Genomic DNA, 19,285 nt, shown 5'->3' on the forward strand with positions numbered 1-19,285 from the left:
GTACATAGCCAGCCGTTCGATCACCATGGTCGAGGAGTGTGTCAGGACAGAGACTACCTAACTGCTCATTTTGCCTTAGTACGGCCGCTAATGTATTTAAACCTTGTAAATTTTGTAAATGACCTTTGAGACTGTCATTTTTGGGATCCCATGTAATGAAACAATGTTTAGTAATGAAAATGTAACTTTTGAGACCAAAACACTTTTAACCCTAGTTCCTCTACTGTTTCAGTAACACGTTTTTACTTTAACGACTTGGTTAGCAAGTCTGGCACTTTATGAACACACAGTGTAACGGTCTTGGCTATCCAGGGCGTTACACCACCTACTTGCCCTTTTCTTCCATTTAATTTATTTTTCTATCAATTAAATAAAACTACACAAAAATATCAAATAAAAGGAGATTATAAAATGTGTAGAAAATCCACACATGTGCATCTTATTACCATATACTTGCACACATTAAATCACTAGGGTGCATCACTATCTACCATGCTCCTTAGTGCATTCAACCAAATCCCACATAATCACATCAATTGTCACACTTATATAAAATGTAACACTAATAGTAAAATAAACATGTTACACAATTATTCACTTATTAAAATAATTAACCAAACAAACAATTAACAAATTTAAATTCAAAAGATTATACCAAACAATTCTAACAATTAAATCAAACAAATCAAATAAAAAAAACAACAACTAAATAAAATAAACATCATTTAAATAAAACAATTCATCACACTTAACATTTAAATAAAATAAAACACAAAATTTAAATAATCTAAAAAAAAAAAAATTTGGTGCACTATACCAATCCATGCCAAGTATGGCACCATAGTCTGGTATATTTAGTTCTATAAGATCTGTCGGGCACTTCCTGCCCTCTATCAATATAGGTGCTGACTGTAACCACCTAGTTGACAACATCATGTTTCCTTACGGTAACATTGTACTAAAACTATGCTCAAACAGTTCATAAGGCATACCTAACTTATCAATCATTTTCATTGAAATATAAGAGTGAGTTTTTATGGTGGTTCTGAGTGTTGTGACTACTGTTATTTGTGGCCGGGAGTGTAGGTCTCTTGTAGGTGCCAGTATTTTTCCCTTCATTAGCTTTTCTCTTATTGCCCTCACTAAAGCCCTTGTTTCAGTGGGCCTCCCTTCTGGCAGCATTGTCCTTCCGTATCCGATCCTCCAAGTATTCTGCTTCGAGTGCCTTATCTAGTACTTCAGCATAACTGACCACCTCAGCACTGGTCATCTTAACGTCCCTAGAATTCATTGGCTTGAGTCCTCTCATGAACCTTTGGACTTGCAGAGCTTCAGTTGGTACAACTTCAGGAGAAAATTTAGCCAACTTATCGAACTTCTGTGCATAGTTAGTGACAGATAGATTTCCCTGAACCAAAGTCACGAACTCATCTACTTTGGTTGCTAACACGGCCGCACTGTAATACTTCTTGCTAAATGCCTGAATGAAGTCTGCCCAAGTCATGGTATTCAGGCCACGAGTCTGTTTAACCACATCCCACCATATTCGTGCCTCCAACTTGAGTAAGTGGGCTGCACATGAAATTCTCTGACGATCATTCAACTCCATATGATCAAATATGGCCTCAACTAATCTCAACCAATCCTCTTCCACCATGGGATCAGTTTTCCCTTCAAAGGTAGGTGGGGCTTGCTTTCTGAAACGCTCATAAACTGGCTCAAACCCATAAGTCATAGGTAGTGGTGCAGGGGGTGGTATTGGTGGCTAAGGCTGCGCCACTAGTACTTGAGGCACTTGGGGCACTTGCCTGGCATGTTCTAATTCCTCATCTCTCCATCTTAGTTGTAACGACCCAAAATTGCTAATAAGGCTTAAGGGCCTTGATTAGTGTGTCGGGAGGGCATAATTGATATTTATGTGAATAAATGCACTACTAGAAATATAGGCTTTTACTATTGTTTTTATAGTGAGCATACAAAAAAACGAAGTAAAAACCTATTCAAACTCTTTTACTTCGCTTTTGAAAATGGAGCCCTGAAAAAAATTACATACTACTTCGCTTTTTTAAAAAAACGAAGTGAAAAATTCATAGTGAAGAGGGCCGTGTTTGGTTGCACAAGCCCGTGACTTATGTTTAGAGATAATAAAAATGCAAAAAAATGGCCAAGCCAAATGCGGCCCTTATGTACATTTCACTTCGGTTTTTAGGTAAAAACTGAAGTAGAAAGTGCACTTTCCATTTCGGTTTTTACCTAAAAACCGAAGTGAAATGTCCACAACCATTATTCCCTTGTGCACCTTTAACTTCGGTTTTTAGGTAAAAACCGAAGTTAAAGGGTTTTATAACCCTTTTTTAACACCCGAACGGTCATCTCCCTCAAGCCCTACTCTCTCCTCTTTGCAAAAAAACCCAAAAAACCTCCATTAACAACCATGAGCCAAGACCCATTTTCATTCTCCACACCCTTTTTTTGTTTTTTCTTTATTTCTTGCTGCTTTTCTACACTATAAACCGAAATATAGTCCAAAAATATGTTTTTTTTTGTTTCTTAGAGAAAAAAAAAGCATTTGGCCGTGGGTATTTTCTCCATTGTTTCTTGGTGTTTCTTGCCGGATTTTGACCGGGGTTTTGTCATTGCAAGGGGATTTTGAGCTTCAAAACAGGTATAGATTATTAAAATATGGTTTTGATGATAATTTTTTATTTTTCTATGTTTTTTTTATTATTCCGAATTTTATAATTAATATAATTAATATTTTGTTAACTTTTATAATTATTTGTTTATTTTGTTAGGTTAAATAATGTGATAAAAATTAGGTTTATTATAAATATATATATGTATATTAGTGAATTTTAGAAATTAGATAAATTTATTTTTTAAATATTTGAAAAAAAATAAATAGCTTGAAGATGATCAAAGTGTTGTTCATTAGTTTCATTAACTAGTTTGGAATTTTTTTTTTATTATTTGGTTTGATAATTAATTATGTAGTTTACTAATTATGTAATGTTTTAGTAGGGTCGTTGATTGAGTGGTGAACTTTGTTGTTCATTTCGGGTGCATTGAAGAGTAATATTGAAGGTTAGTTATTCTTTTTATTTATATTACTACAAGATTTATGTATAAAGATAAGGCAAATGTAATCATGCATATTAGATTTAGTGAAAGTTATGTTTGAAAATTAGTGAAGTAGGCTCTGGGAAATTTGCGTGCTGTGGTGATATAAGGATGGATTGATTTATGCTTGATTATTGTGTTTGTTTGTGTTGTTGTTATAGGAAATTTTGAAATTGTGGTATGCTATAGAAACAGAGGATACTCTGCCGAATTTTTTAAAATTTTTATAAGACTAGAACCTAATAATGATGGATTCATCTATGCTTGATTATTGTGTTTGTTTTAATTGGTTTTATAGGTAGTTATGAAATTACGGTATGCTATAGAAACAGAGGATACTCTGTCGAATTTTTTAAAAAATTTATAAGACTGGAACCTAGTACGAGAAAAGCACAAGAAAAGAAGAAGGTTCTTGTCACAGATTTGTACGAGAAAATTCTATAATATTTTAGTTTAGATATTAAATATATAAATAATACATGCTTTTATATTTTAAGAAATACCTTGTATATATAAATATATATCCATTAATATGCTTTAACATTAGAGGCTAAACCTAGATAATGCATGCTTGCTGAATTAAACATGATGTTTATTTTTTAGGGTAATTAACGACTAAAATCTCTGTTCTTTTACAAATGTAGCATTTAAGTCTTATATATATATATATATTTATTTGGCAAAAGTCTCCAACTTTACGTAATTTGTGCATATTTTCTCAAACTCGTTATTCGTGCGTTAAAATAGGGACTAAACATGAATGTTAGGGATTATTACCGCTAAAAAATAAAAGATCGATGACTTAAGTTAAACTAAAATATTTTATATATTGTACGGGCATCAAATGCAATAGAAACCCTAAAAGAAAAAGTAAGTTCATTTTTTATAACTTATTTTGGTATCGATAATCTATAAAATTAATTTATATTTATTAATTTTACAGTTTGGTGGGAAGACGCAATATTGTGAGATTGCAGACCTCTTGCCAATCCAACACGAATGGTTAGGTCAATTGATGACATACATTTATCAGTAAGCCTATTTTGTTTATAAGTTCGTTTAGTTGTAAGTATAGTTTTTTGTAAATGTATTAATGTTAAGGGTAGTTATCTTACTTAAGTACTTGTGTTTTATATGCTCATGTATAACATTTTTAATTAATAAAAGTTATCATTTTTTCATTAAAAAAAAATTCTTAACCAATTTCAATTGTAAAAATATATATAATTGTAATTTCATATAATTAAATTGCTGAAAAAGAATTAGGCAAAAAAAAAAAAAAAAATTAATTAGACCATTTAAATAAAATTAGGCCAAAAAATATATATATAAATAGAAATCATCCATTTAAAAATAATCAGAAATATATATTAAATAAAAAGGTGGGCACATTCTACTTCGGTTTTTACTAAGAACCGAAGTAGAAAGGGGACTTTCAACTTCGGTTTTTACTAAGAACCGAAGTAGAACGTCCCCTTTCTACTTTGGTTCTTAGTAAAAACCGAAGTTGAAAGTCCCCTTTCTACTTCGGTTCTTAGTAAAAACCGAAGTTGAAAGTAGCCCTTTTACTTCGGTTTTACCTAAGAACCGAAGTAGAAAGTGCCAAGGATGGTCGCCTATATTCACTTTCTACTTCGGTTATTATGTAAAAACCGAAGTAGAAAGTGGAGATTCTACTTCGGTTTTTAACTAGTTTTTACTTCGCTCCGAACTACTGTGGTTGCGAATTTTAGCAAAAACCAAAGTAAATCAAGTTTAGAAACCAAAGTAAAAGCCCCTTTTCCTTGTTGTGATGATTTAATGCATGATTGTGTGGCATGCATGACTATATGATTATATGGATATTATTAAATGCATGTTTATGAGTATTAAATATGCATGTGGGACTTGTTTAGCTTTTAAGGGCATATTTGTAATTTTGGCCCATTGAGGGCATAAATGTAATTATGTGTGATAAATTGTTGAGACCACATTATTATGTTAATATATTTGCAGCATATGGCTCGAGACGGTCCTGGCGAGTGGATTGGTGAAATAGTCACGGCAGGGATTTGTACCTGGCTCGGGGGAGTTTGGGAGTATTTTTGGGAATTTGGAAAATATATCGGGGATTATTAGACATTTGGGAAAATAATTGGAAGTTAATTTGATGACGGGATTAATTAGTAAATGATAGGAACAATCGAGGAATTAGCGGGAATTGAGAGCAAATGACAAGTATACCCTTAGTTTGACTAATCGATTAAGTGTTATCTGGGAGGGCAATTTGGTCTTTTCCAATAGAAAGAGATATACTCAGATTTAGTAGGAATAAAATAGAAAGGAGTAGAACCTCCCTGCCCCTTCTCTTTCAGGTATTCCTCTCTCTCACTCTCTCCTTGATGAATTGTGAAGCTGAGGGCCTAAAAGATGCATAAACTAAGCTTGGGTTGAAGGAAATTAAAGGAAAGGGAAGACTGGAATTGTTGAAGGAAGCTGGGGTCTTGGAAGGGAAGCTAGAGGGAACTTCAACTGGGAAGTCTGTGTAACGACCCAAATTTGCTAATAAGGCTTAAGGGCCTTGATTAGTGTGCCTGGAGGGCACAATGGGAATTATGTGCGACTTTAAAGAGTAAAATGCATGATTAATGATTTAAAGCATGTTATATGACTATTTGAATCTTTGAGATGCATGACTTTGTGTATTAGTATGCATGTAGGCCCTGATTAGGTTAGAAGGGCATAATCGTAATTTTGGCCATTATGGGCATAACTGTATTGATATATGTGATAATTGTTGAGACCACATTATTATGTGGATATATCTGTGATCTGAGACTCGAGACGATCCTAGTGAGCGGTTTAGCGGAAAAGTCATGGCGGGGATTTATACCCGGCTCGGGGTGAGCCTGGGGGTATAAATGAGAATTTAGAGAGTATATTGGGGTCTATTTTGATATCGAGGAATATAGTTGGTGATTAATTAGGTATCGGGAAGTAAGCAGAAAATATTAGAGACACTTGAGGAGTTAGCGGGAATTGGGGTGAAATGACTAAAATGCCCCTAAGTGGATTAAAGGGTTTAGAATTAAAAGGGAGGGCATTAAGGTCATTTGGATTTTTAGAGATAGATATTACTGAGGCTTTATGTTAGTGGAAGTGGTAGAATGTAATAGAAGTCTGAAAAGAAAAGAAGGAAAAGAAAGGAGAAAGAAAAGGAAGGAAAAACAGAGTAGTTTTCCTAGGGTCGGTTTGTGGTTCTCTCACCATTTCTCTTCATTTCAGAGGAGAGCTAGGTCAACAAAGCCATAAGATTTCTGAGCTAAGCTTGAGGATTTGGCAAGGGTTTAGGAAGGATAGGCCATCACTTGAGGTAAAATTCTGTAAGTTTCTTCAGTTCTGATTTTGCTTTTTAGCTAAGATATCTAAGCTGTGTTGATGGGGAATTCTAGGGAAGTTGGAGCCAAGGGTTGAGAAAAAGCAAGCCAAGGAGGTCTAGAGGCAACTTGAGGTCGAAATTCCACCAAAGGTATAAATTCTGAGCTTTAAACTTTGACGTTTTGACTAGTTTTTGCTGAGTTTTGAAGTCTAGAAGTGGCTATGGTGGATTTTGAGATTAGGGATGCATGTGCTTGGGTTTTGAGTATTTGGGGTGCTTGGGATGAGTGGAATGTGTTAATAAGATTATTTTTAAGTTTGGTGAAGGTTTGGAGAAGTTTTGGTTGAGTTTGGTTCGAGGAAATCGGAGGAGGGAAAATTAGGAGGTTGGCTGTCTGTGACTAGCGCTAGGCCATGCATGTTGAGGGTATTTTAGTTCTGTTTGTAGTGCTGTAGCGCCCTCCAATGAGCACTGTAGCCCTACCCTGTCTTCAGAAATGGATTTTAGGGTTATTTTCAAGGGTTTTTGACCAAGGGTTCGGGATTTGATTCCACCACCTTGTTTGGTGGAACTAGAACTTCCCGGGGGCTCGGGATTGGTTCCGAGGCTAGGTTTTGGACTTGAGGTTTGGCGATGACGTTGACCTATGGTTATGTTTAGGTGAGCACCAGGGCTCGAGAGGGATCGTTCTCAAGGAGTCAAGTGGTCAAAGCTAGCGAATCGAAAGGTAAGAAAACTGCACTTGGTTATATGTTTGTGATGGGACTAAGTGCTCCAAATATTTGCATTATGTCAATGATGGTATTATACCACGGGACATGTGACAGCAGCCTAAGGGTACCGTACACAATATTTGCCCACAGGGCGCGACTTGGCCACTGGTAGCCGAGGACAGCTTAATATTCACTGAGCTCGGTTTAAGCGGGCCGGAGTCAGTGGGATAACGGAGGGTGCGGCCTGAGGGCGCTAACCCTAGTTATCATATGTGATTTGGTGTATGATATGAAGTGATATGTTTAGTATGCTGAATACTCCTTTTACAGTTTTGATTGATTCTGGTGCTACACATTCGTTTGTATCTGATAAGATGATTGATAGATTGTGTAGACCTAGTGAGTATAGTACTTCAGGGTTTGGGACTATTTTGCCTACAGGAGAACTGGTAGTATCTAGGAGATGGATTAGAGCACTGCCAGTGTTAGTTGATGGTAGGGAGTTGTCAATAGATTTGATTGAGTTGAGCATGGAGGACTTTGATATGATTCTAGGTATGGATTGGCTGGTTAGATATGGAGCTACCATTGACTGTAGGAAGAAGATGGTGACTTTTGAGCCAAAGGGCGAGGATCCCTTTGTTTTTGTGGGAGCGGTGCATGGACCTCGTGTACCCAGGATATCTGCATTGAGAGCCAGAGATTTATTACAGAGTGGATGTATAGGCTTTCTGGCTAGTGTGGTGGATACCACCAGAGTTCCACCAGTAGGACCAGAGGAGACCAAATTGGTTTACGAGTTCCTAGATGTCTTTCCTGAGGATTTTCCTGGGTTGCCACCGCGTAGAGAGATTCAGTTTGCCATTGAGTTGGCGCCAGGGACAGAGCCAGTGTCGAGGGCACCATATAGGATGGCACCGGCAGAACTGAAAGAGTTAAAGATACATCTGCAGGAGCTTCTGGATTTGGGGTTCATCAGACCTAGTTACTCACCATGGGGTGCTCCAGTTCTGTTTGTGAAGAAGAACGACGGGACTTTGAGGATGTGTATCGACTACCGAGAATTAAACAAGTTGACTATTAAGAATAAGTATCCCTTACCAAGGATTGATGACTTGTTCGATCAGCTGCAGGGTAAGACGGTGTTCTCAAAGATTGATCTTCGATCTGGTTATCACCAGCTGAGGATCAAGGATGAGGACATACCTAAGATGGCCTTCCGAACGCGGTATAGACACTATGAGTTCTTGGTCATGTCTTTTGGTTTGACCAATGCCCCAGCAGCCTTTATGGATCTAATGAACAGGGTGTTCAAGGATTTCCTAGATTAGTTCGTTATTGTCTTCATCGACGACATCTTGGTGTACTCCAGTTCAGAGGCAGAGCACGAGCTTCATCTTTGACAGGTTCTTCAGAGGTTGAGGGAGCATCATCTGTACGCCAAGTTTAAGAAGTGTGAATTTTGTTTACCAGAAGTGACATTCCTTGGACATATCTTCGGTGCAGATGGGATTAAGGTTGATCCATCTAAGGTGGAGGCAGTTAGGGATTGGCCAAGGCCAAGGAATGCCTCCGAGGTGCGGAGTTTTCTTGGATTGGAAGGTTACTACAGACGGTTTGTAGAGGGCTTCTCGAAGATAGCAGCACTGATGATAGAATTGACACGGAAGAATTTGAAGTTTATTTGGTCAGACAAGTGCGAAGACAGTTTTCAAGAGTTGAAGCGATGACTTATTACAGCGCCAGTGTTGAGTCTTCCTTCGGGGGAAGGGAAGTTTGTTGTTTACTGCGATGCATTGAGGTTGGGTTTAGGATGTGTGTTGATGCAGAATGAGAAGGTTATAGCTTATGCATCACGGTAGCTGAAGGAGTATGAGCAGCGGTATCCTACCCATGACTTAGAGCTGGCAGTAGTTGTTTTTGCACTGAAGATTTGGCGACACTACCTGTATGGGGAGAAGTGCGAGGTATACACTGACCATAAGAGTCTGACATATTTCTTTACACAAAAGGACCTGAACATAAGACAGAGGCGTTGGCTGGAGTTGGTTAAAGACTATGATTGTGATATTCTTTACCATCCAGGGAAAGCCAATGTGGTGGCAGATGCATTGAGCCGGAGAGGCCCAGGTCAGTTGTATAGTTTTGTTAAGATATCAAGGGAGTTAGCGGATGAGATGGTCAGAGCAGGGATAGAGCTGGTGGTAGGCCGGTTGGCCAATATTACTTTGCAATCGACCCTGCTAGAGCGGATTAGAGAAGGACATTTGATAGATGCTTATTTACAGAGGGTTAGAGAGGATGTCTTAGCGGGAGTAGCTAAGGACTATTCTGTTTCTGAGGTTGGATTACTTCGGTATCAGGGACGGAGATGTGTTCCAGCTGATGAGGGGATCAGACGAGAGATATTAGATGAGTCTCATACGACGCCATACTCGCTTCATCCGGGTACCACGAAGATGTATTAGGATCTACAGACTTTGTATTGGTGGCCCGGGATGAAGAAGAATGTGGTGGAGTATGTTGCCAAATGCTTAACCTATCAGCAGGTGAAAGCTGAGCATCAGCGACCAGCAGGGTTGCTTCAGCCTTTGGGTATTCCTGAATGGAAATGGGAGGATATTACTATGGATTTTGTGGGAGGTTTACCCAGGACAGTGGGGCTTCATGACTCGGTGTGGGTGATAGTGGATAGATACACAAAGTCAGCCCATTTTCTTCCAGTGAGATCGACATATACTGTGGATCAGTATGCTGAGTTGTATGTGAGGGAGATCGTACGTCTCCATGGGGTTCCTAAGTCTATAGTGTCAGACCGGGATCCTATCTTCACTTCCAAGTTTTGGGGTGGTTTGCAGAAGACTTTGGGGACTCAGTTAAATTTCATTACGACCTTTCATCCTCAGACTGACGGTTAGTCTGAAAGGACGATTCAGGTATTGGAGGATATGCTCAGAGCATGTGTGAATTATTTTGAGGGTTCATGGAGTAAGTATCTTCCGTTGATTGAGTTTTCGTATAACAATAGTTATCAATCAACGATTGGAGTGTCTCCCTATGAGATGTTGTATGGGAGGAAGTGTAGATCACCCATTCATTGGGATGAGATGGGTGAGAGAATATATTTGGTTCCAGATATGGTTCAGAGGACAAGTGAAGCTATAGAGAAGATCCGGGCTAGAATGCTCGCTTCTCAGAGCAGACAGAAAAGCTACGCTGACCCTAAGCGTAGGAACGTGGAGTTCCAGGTTGTGGAACACGTCTTTCTCCGAGTTTCACCATTGCGAGGGGTGAGGAGGTTTGGAAAGAGGGGCAAGCTAAGCCCTAGATTCATTGGACCTTTCGAGATCTTGGAAAGGATTGGTCAGGTGGCTTACAGATTTGCTTTGCCACCATCGTTATCTGGGGTTCATGACGTATTCCATGTCTCTATGCTTCGAAAGTACGTCTCAGATGTGACTCATGTGTTAAGGTATGAAGATTTGGAGTTACACACAGATTTGGCTTATGAAGAGCAACCAGTTCAGATCTTGGATCGAAAAGATAAAGTATTGCGGAATAAGACAATTCCTCTTGTTAAAATTCTTTGGAGGAATAGTAAGGTCGAGGAGGCGACCTAGGAGCTTAAGACAGCGATGCAGGATCAGTATCGCGAGTTGTTCAGGTAAATTTCGAGGACGAAATTCTCATTAGGAGGGGATAGTTGTAACGACCCAAATTTGCTAATAAGGCTTAAGGGCCTTGATTAGTGTGCCTGGAGGGCACAATGGGAATTATGTGTGACTTTAAAGAGTAAAATTCATGATTAATGATTTAAAGCATGTTATATGACTATTTGAATCTTTGAGATGCATGACTATGTGTATTAGTATGCATGTAGGCCCTGATTAGGTTAGAAGGGCATAATCGTAATTTTGGCCATTATGGGCATAACTGTATTGATATATGTGATAATAGTTGAGACCACATTATTATGTGGATATATCTGTGATCTGAGACTCGAGACGATCCTAGTGAGCGGTTTAGCGGAAAAGTCATGGCGGGGATTTATACCCAGCTCGGGGTGAGCCTGGGGGTATAAATGGGAATTTAGAGAGTATATTGGGGTCTATTTTGATATCGAGGAATATAGTTGGTGATTAATTAGGTATCGGGAAGTAAGTAGAAAATATTAGAGACACATGAGGAGCTAGCGGGAATTGGGGTGAAATGACTAAAATGCCCCTAAGTGGATTAAAGGGTTTAGAATTAAAAGGGAGGGCATTAAGTTCATTTGGCTTTTTAGAGATAGATATTACTGAGGCTTTATGTTAGTGGAAGTGGTAGAATGTAATAGAAGTCTGAAAAGAAAAGAAGGAAAAGAAAGGAGAAAGAAAAGGAAGGAAAAACAGAGTAGTTTTCCTAGGGTCGGTTTGTGGTTCTCTCACCATTTCTCTTCATTTCAGAGGAGAGCTAGGTCAACAAAGCCATAAGATTTCTGAGCTAAGCTTGAGGATTTGGCAAGGGTTTAGGAAGGATAGGCCATCACTTGAGGTAAAATTCTGTAAGTTTCTTCAGTTCTGGTTTTGCTTTTTAGCTAAGATATCTAAGGAATTCTAGGGAAGTTGGAGCCAAGGGTTGAGGAAAAGCAAGCCAAGGAGGTCTAGAGGCAACTTGAGGAAGAAATTCCACCAAAGGTATAAATTCTGAGCTTTTAACTTTGACGTTTTGACTGGTTTCTGCTGAGTTTTGAAGTCTAGAAGTGGCTATGGTGGATTTTGAGATTACGGATGCATGTGCTTGGGTTTTGAGTATTTGGGGTGCTTGGGATGAGTGGAATGTGTTAATAAGCTTGTTTTTTAGTTTGGTGAAGGTTCGGAGAAGTGTTAGTTGAGTTTGGTTCGAGGAAATTGCAGGAGGGAAAATTGGGAGGTTGGCTGTCTGTGACTAGCGCTACAGCGCTAGCCTTTGGGCGTTGTAGCACTAGGCCATGCATGCTGAGGGTATTTTGGTTCTGTTTGTAGCGCTGTAGCACCCTCCAATGAGCGCTGTAGCGCTACCCTGTCTTCAGAAAGGGATTTTAGGGTTATTTTCAAGGGTTTTTGACCAAGGGTTCGGGATTTGATTCCACCACCTTGTTTGGTGGAACTAGAACTTCCCGGGGGCTCGGGATTGGTCCCGAGGCTAGGTTTTGGACTTGAGGTTTGGTGATGACTTTGACCTATGGTTGTGTTTTGGTGAGCGCTAGGGCTTGAGAGGGATCGTGCTCAAGGAGTCAAGTGGTGAAAGCTAGCGAATCGAAAGGTAACAAAACTGCACCCGGTTATATGTTTGTGGTGGCACTAAGTGCTCCTAATATTTGCATTATGTTGATGATGGTATTATGCCATGGGACATGTGACAGCGACCTAGGGGTGCCGTACACAATATTTGTGCACAGGGCGCGGCTTGGCCACTGGTAGTCGAGGACAGCTTAATATTCACTGAGCTCGGTTTAAGCGGGCAGGAGTCAGTGGGATAACGGAGGGTGCAACCTGAGGGTGCTAACCTTAGTTATCATATGTGATTTGGTGTATGATATGAATTGATATGTTTAGTATGCTGAATACTTGACTATTCTGAGTGTTGATATGATTAAGAATATGTGATGCAACATGAGATATTGATTTGTCTGTTAATTGTTTATGCTCTGTTGTTGTGTTTTCTTGCTGGGCCTTGGCTCACGGGTGCTATGTGGTGCAGGTAAAGGCAAAGGCAAGTTGGACCAATCCTGAGATGGAGAGCTGCGGGGTTGAATGTACATAGCCAGCTGTTCGATCGCCATGGTCGAGGAGTGGGTCAGGACAGGGATTGCCTAACTGACTGTTTTGCCTTATTATGGCTCGATATTGTATTTAGTCCTTGAATCTTTTGTAAACGGTTCAATCTTAACATTATTGGGATCCCGTGTAAACAGGAAATGTTTCTTTATGAAAAATGTGACTTTTGAGACCAAATTTTTTTAACCCTAGTACTTTTATAGTTTCAGTAACACGTTTTTAATTAAATGACTTGATTAGCGAGTCTAGCACTTTATAAACACATAGTGGAACGGTCTTGGCTATCCAGGGCGTTACAGTCTGGGAGTCTGAACTCAAGAATTGGAGGATTGAAGCTGAGGATTAGGTGCCATGGAGGTAAGGTTTCAGGCCTTTGAGTTTGCTGAGTTTTAGTTGAGTTTCATTTCTGAATTTGGGTTTTGGGATGGAGTTTTAAGGACTTGAGCTTGGGACTCTGAGGAGTTAAAGCTTGGAATAGCATTGGAGGAAACCTAGGGTCGAATTCCTCTCTATGGTAATGATTTCTTCAATGTTCTGAGAAGTTTTCTGGTTTTTAGTTAGAGTTCATGAGCTTTAAAGCTCAATTTTGATATCTGTGTTTGGTGAGATTTTTAGCTAAGTTTTGATGTTATTAGGTTGTTTTGGATGAGATATACGGAATTATGGACTCAATTTTGTGTTTGATTGATGATTGGAGTGAGTTCTTGGAGCTTTGGCTCGGGAAAGTTCGAAGGGAGAAACCCAAAAATTTTGATTTCTGGTGCTAGCTCTGTAACGCTAGGTTGAGAGCGCTACAACGCTAGGCTGTGTTTCTGGGGCGCTTAGATTTCTAGCTATAGCGCTGTAGCGCCCCTCTAGTAGCGCTGTAGCGCTACCCTACCTCCAGAACCTGATTTTTGGGTACTTTGTTGAGTTGTTGTCCAGGGGCTCAGAGGTCGATTCCACCACCCCATTTGGTGGAATTGGACTTCCCGAGAGCTTGGGATTGGCCCCAAAGTTGGTTTACGGAATCGAATTATAATGAGGGTTCTATTTATGGTTTGTGACTAGGTTTATCACCAAGGCTCGAAGCTAAGGATCGTGCTCGAAACCATTTCACCTTCTTCGCTCGGAAAGTAAAGGTAAGAAAACTGCACCTTTTTGTGTGGCTGTGATGGGACTAAGGGCTCCCTAAATCTGAATACAATTGTTGTATAATTATGATATGACACCCTAAGAGTGTCGAGATTGATATTTTCGCACAGGACGTGGCTCGACCATTGGTTGCTGAGGACAGCTTAATAATCACTGAGCTTGGCTTAAGCGGGCCGTACTCAGTGAGTTAAACACTGGGCTCAACCAAAGTGAGCCAGAGACAGTGGGTTAAATAAAGGGTATGACCTAAGGGCATCGACCCTGGGTATTGCATGACTGATATGATATGTTTATTATTGTTAATCTGATGACTATGGCTTGTTGAATACTTGAATAATAGACTGATGATTCTTTGTTTGTCGTCACTAATTTTGTGCCTGTTGTAGCCTGCTTAATATTTGGTTAATGTCTTATGAATTATTTCATTGTCTGGATTGTTTATGCTATGATATATAGTTTTCTTGATGGGCCTCGGCTCACGGGTGCTACATGGTGCAGGGAATGGCAAGGATAATATGGTTCAACCATGAGTTGGAGAGCTCTGGGAGTGAGGTGTACATTGTTAGCTCTCGTCCGCCACGGTCCAGGGATTGTACAGGGACAAAAGCCTAAAATGTGTATTGTGCCATTAGAGTGGCCTTGATTATTTATAACTTTTGGAAATTTTGTAAATATGTCCTTTAAACCCTGATTTGGGATCCCACGTACTAAACATTCATTTTAATGAAAACGACCTGTTTATAACCAAAATCTTTTAATCCTAACCTGTTTATGTCTTTAGATTCACATTTTTATTTAAATGACTTGATTAGCAAGTCTTGTACTATTTTAAACACACAGTGTAACAATCTTGGTTATCCAGGACGTTACATTAGTTGTTCCCTCAACCTTGCTACCTCTACAGCTAGATCCACAGTTGGTGCAGCTGGTGTTGCTAGTTGGACTGATGGCATTCCTACTTCAGCAGTTGTTGTGGCCTTAGATCTAATGGAGATACCCTTTCCTTGGCCTCCTCCTCTTCCCTTGCCTTCTCTTCCTCTTGTTGACATTATGAGATTCTAAGGCACCAAAAGACAATCATAAGGGAGGATACTCGCAAAATGGTTTGATAGATGTTTACCCAAAAAACGACTGCTGATGACGTGGCAAGGATTTTTCACACGTGGTCTACAAGTGGCGGAAGTGCTGTTCGACTATCGACCAGAGGCATTGTAACGACCCGAATTTGCTAATAAGGCTTAGGGCCTTGATTAGTGTGCCTGGAGGGCAATAAATGGATTATTATGTTAATGTATGAATTAATGTGAATATATGATAATGATGCATGTTTAGTTGAGTCAAATGTGCATGTGGGCCCCGTCTGGATATTAGGGGCATAAATGTGATATGTTTGGCAGCACGATCCGAGACAGTCCTGGGGAGTGGTTAGCCTGAAAGTCACAACAGGGTTGAGATTCAGACTCGGGGCGAGTCGAGGGGTAATTTGGGTGCTAGGTGTGTTGTGGGATTATCGGGTTATGAAAATAAATATTTGGAGATATATTTGAGGATAGAATGCCTAGGAGGGAATATTAGGGAAATTTACCATTTTGCCCTCGGGGACGTTTGGGTACCCGAGCCTTGAGGTAACCTTAAGGCTTAAGTTAAATAAAATAACACTTAGAATTGTGTAGAGCATTCAGAAACTGACTCTTTCCCTTTCTCTCTCTCGAAGTGGTCTTTCTTCTTCTCTCCATTTGAAGATTGGGAGAATTCTTGGTGGAATCAAGAATAAGGTCTAAGGAGTTCAGCTGGGATTTAGGGAGCTTGGAGCTTGGAGCATAAGGGGCTGGTTCTAAGGTTTAATTCAGCAAGGGGTAAGCTTTAATTATAAAGATTCAGATTAGAATTGCAGCTGGTTTGTTAGAGTTTGCATGTTAGTTAAGTTTGAATTGTTCTTGAGTGTTTTAGTTGAGTTTTGGAGCAGATTTTAATGGGTTTTTGATGCTGATATTGAGTTGGAATAATTGTGTTGATTGTCTGGAACTGTTAGCTTGATTATAGGATGAGTTGGTTTGAAGGAAATGCAGGAGAAAGGTGAAGAATTCTGGGTTTGGAGAGGAGGGTCGCGGCCTGTGTGCGCGCGCGGCCATGGGAGGCCGAGAGGTTTCATGCGCGCCGCGGCCCGTGTGGGTGTCAGTGTGGTGCTAGCCTCTGTTTCAAGGCTAGCCGTGGCGCTTGTGGGTAGGGCCGCGACTCTTAGTGCCAGCTTGTGTTTTTAAGGGTGTTTAGGCTTGGGAACTTAATGGTTAAGGCTCGGGATGGATTTTATCACCCGGATTGATAGAATTCAAGGTCCCGGAGGTTAGGGTTATGGGTCAAAGTTATTTAATGGATTAGAACTTAATGGATGGATATTGTTATTGTGTTGTGACTAGGGTTTCAGCGAGGCTCAAGTTAGAGGACTGTGCTCAGGACATCGGTGCTCGGAGAGCTTGGGACTCAGGTTAGAAAACCCTTGTTCCCATAGAGCCTGTATGTAGGGCTGAGCCCAATGTGCTTGAATTTATTAGTATTATGTACTTGTTTATTATGCTATGAGTGCAATTATGTGAATGATCGGAAAGAGACGGGAATGGTGTAGGCCGAGGTCGGCAGGGGCCGGGAACGGTGTTAGGCACGTTGAGTGCAAGGCCGAGTATGGCAAGGAGCCGGGAGCAGCGTTGATCACGTGGAGTGCGAGCTGCCAAGGCGAGTCCCTAAAGGATACCTGGGATATCCTCACGGTGTGGACCGCGAACCCAGGGCCTGGGAAGCGCCTGGGACGGCTAGGCCGTATGTGTTTAGCCCATTGGTGGCCTGCTTATATGCTTGGTGTATGTTTTGCATATGTTATCTGTTTGTGGGTTTGACTCACAGATGCTCTATGGTGCAGGTAAGGGTAAGGAGAAAGCCAACCAACCATGAGTGTAGCAGGTATGAGGCGGCGTGTACATGTTTGGCCAGCCTGGCTGCCACAGCCAGTGGATTTTGGGAGATGTTTGTAAATAAACCTAGATTTTTTCGTTTAGTCGACTTGGTTCAGTTTATAAGTTGTAAATATTTCTAAAATGTATTTTGGGATCCCAAGTGTTAAACTTTTATGATTTTCAATGAAATGGAATTATTTCTAAAGTTTTTCCTCTGTTTATGGCTTAATTACACTGTTTGACCTAAAACCTCGATTAGCGAGTTGATTGCACGTTTTAAACTCACTTAGTAACGGCTCTAAGGTAGTAGGGCGTTACAGGCACATCATTTCATCAAGCTTAACTGTTAGATACGACCAGGCTGGTCGTATAATTTGATTTATTTACTCCTAAGATTGTAATCCTATAATAATAACATTGAATATTTCCTCTTTATTACCTTGATACGCGGTTATTAAGGAAAGTTAAAGCCCATTGGCCCATGTAACCCTCCTTGAGCCTATAAATATGCATGAAATAGCTCAAGGAGCGGACTTTTGATCTCTGAATTTTTTCCTGAGTATTGAGAGAAAGAGAGCTATAGTGTGATTATCCATCATTTTATTGTAATTCCCTCAAGGTTTGTGAAACTCAAGAACCCTAGTTCTTTGATCACGGCTTTGAGATTCAATATTAATAATAGCACTAAGTGGATGTAGGTCATTACCATTCTTTGGGGCCAAACCACTATAAATCCTTGGTGTTTTCTTCTTTACTATTAGGTTAAATTCTTAATTGTCGTTTTATCTTTTGTCGTACATTTGACTCCGTGTCGTTGGCCAAATCGAGGGTCAACATTCTAGTGCTTTCATTGAGAGTTTGACGAAAAACTGTAAGAAAATCTAATGGCGAAAACATCCAAGAAGACTAGACAGGCTGCTGGCGCTGCACCATCCCAACCTCCTCCCCCAAATGTGGCTGAGAATGAACCACATTTGGAGTTTGACGAGGAGGAGTTAGATTCTGAAACACTGAGGGAAACACTGGGGGTGTTGCAAGATGAGTTGGCTAATCTGAGGGCCAATCAGGAGAATGCTACTAAGACAATGGCGCTACAACAAAGAGAAATAGAACGCCAGTGCTAGGAGTTGAGTGAGCGGCAGGTGGACATGGATCGTTGACAGAGGGATGCCATGGCCGCTCTTAAGGCAGCCATCCAATTGGCTCGGAGTCAGGCTATGCCAGCCTCCCAGCCAGATCAGCCGCCGAATGCGCCACCTCAAAGAGGTCCCAATCCAAGCCCTCCGCTCCAGCCAGCAAGCCCTCAAAGGCCGGAGCAACCGCCTGTGGCTCAGGATGATGTTCCACCTAGGGATCCTGAGCAGCAGCCTCTGTCCCAGGTTGGTCGAGGCAATCCCCAGCGCTCGAGGCAGAATAGGGCCGGGCAACCGCCCCGTAACTCTAGATGCCCAGGAGATGAAGAACCAAATCTATTGAATAGGGGACAATGTTCTTCTTCTAACATAAGGCATAACGAGTCAGGCTTTGCAGTCAGGGGCCCCCCACGGCATAGAAATGCACGGGGACCCAACGACCAGCGCAGGCCTCCCCCTGACGCTTGGAAAATGCCGGCCTGAGGAAGAAATAGTGTGAATAGCCAGTCACGCCGTAGTCAGCCACAATTTAGAGATGGCCATGACTATAATGAAGCTGATTCAGACAGAGGGAATGCTATTCGGAGAAATGAGGAAAAAGGTGGAGGCAGAAGCCCCCCACCTAGAGAAAATATGCCAGTTGTCCATAATGATGAGAGGCAATCCAGGCAGCAGACCATCTTTAATCGTCTAGGGGGTAGCGAGCAGAGACGCATGGAAGATGATTTAAGGGATGTACTTAATGACCGCCGTGAAAGGCACGACGAGTACGCTCCCTCGGCACTGGTTGCCCCAATAGTCCCGGAAGCGGTTCAGGCTCAGATTGATGCTCTCAACTAGGCGGTACAATAGCTGGTCGGGGGACGAACGTCCCATATTGAGTACGATAGGAGGAGGGGCACTCCCTTTGTACAGAGGATTGCTGCGGCTGAAACCCCCAGTCAGTTCAAGATGCCAACATTGCCGGGTATGGAGACCCAATATCTCACGTTAATAAGTTTGAGATACAAATGGATATACAGAAAGTGTCAGAAGATGCCCGCTGCCGGATCTTCCCAGCGACGCTGTCTGACACCGCCAA

The 19,285-nt window shown here is 40.9% G+C and overlaps 1 protein-coding gene across 1 annotated transcript; it reads right to left on the reverse strand.

Annotated features, from left to right (window-relative positions):
- Positions 1-1,156: 1,156 nt before the first annotated feature.
- On the reverse strand, positions 1,157-1,735 carry LOC133832669 (uncharacterized). The gene has a single exon (XM_062262983.1). The coding sequence runs from the start codon at positions 1,733-1,735 to the stop codon at positions 1,157-1,159; it is 579 nt and encodes a 192-aa protein (XP_062118967.1).
- Between the last annotated feature and the right edge of the window lie 17,550 nt (positions 1,736-19,285).

This window comes from Humulus lupulus, chromosome 1 (genome assembly GCF_963169125.1).
Source record: "Humulus lupulus chromosome 1, drHumLupu1.1, whole genome shotgun sequence".
Taxonomy (NCBI): domain Eukaryota; kingdom Viridiplantae; phylum Streptophyta; class Magnoliopsida; order Rosales; family Cannabaceae; genus Humulus; species Humulus lupulus.

Coding starts and splice junctions, on each gene's coding strand:
- LOC133832669 (XM_062262983.1), bottom strand. CDS start 1,735: ATGACTTATGGGTTTGAGCCAGTTTATGAGCGTTTCAGAAAGCAAGCC.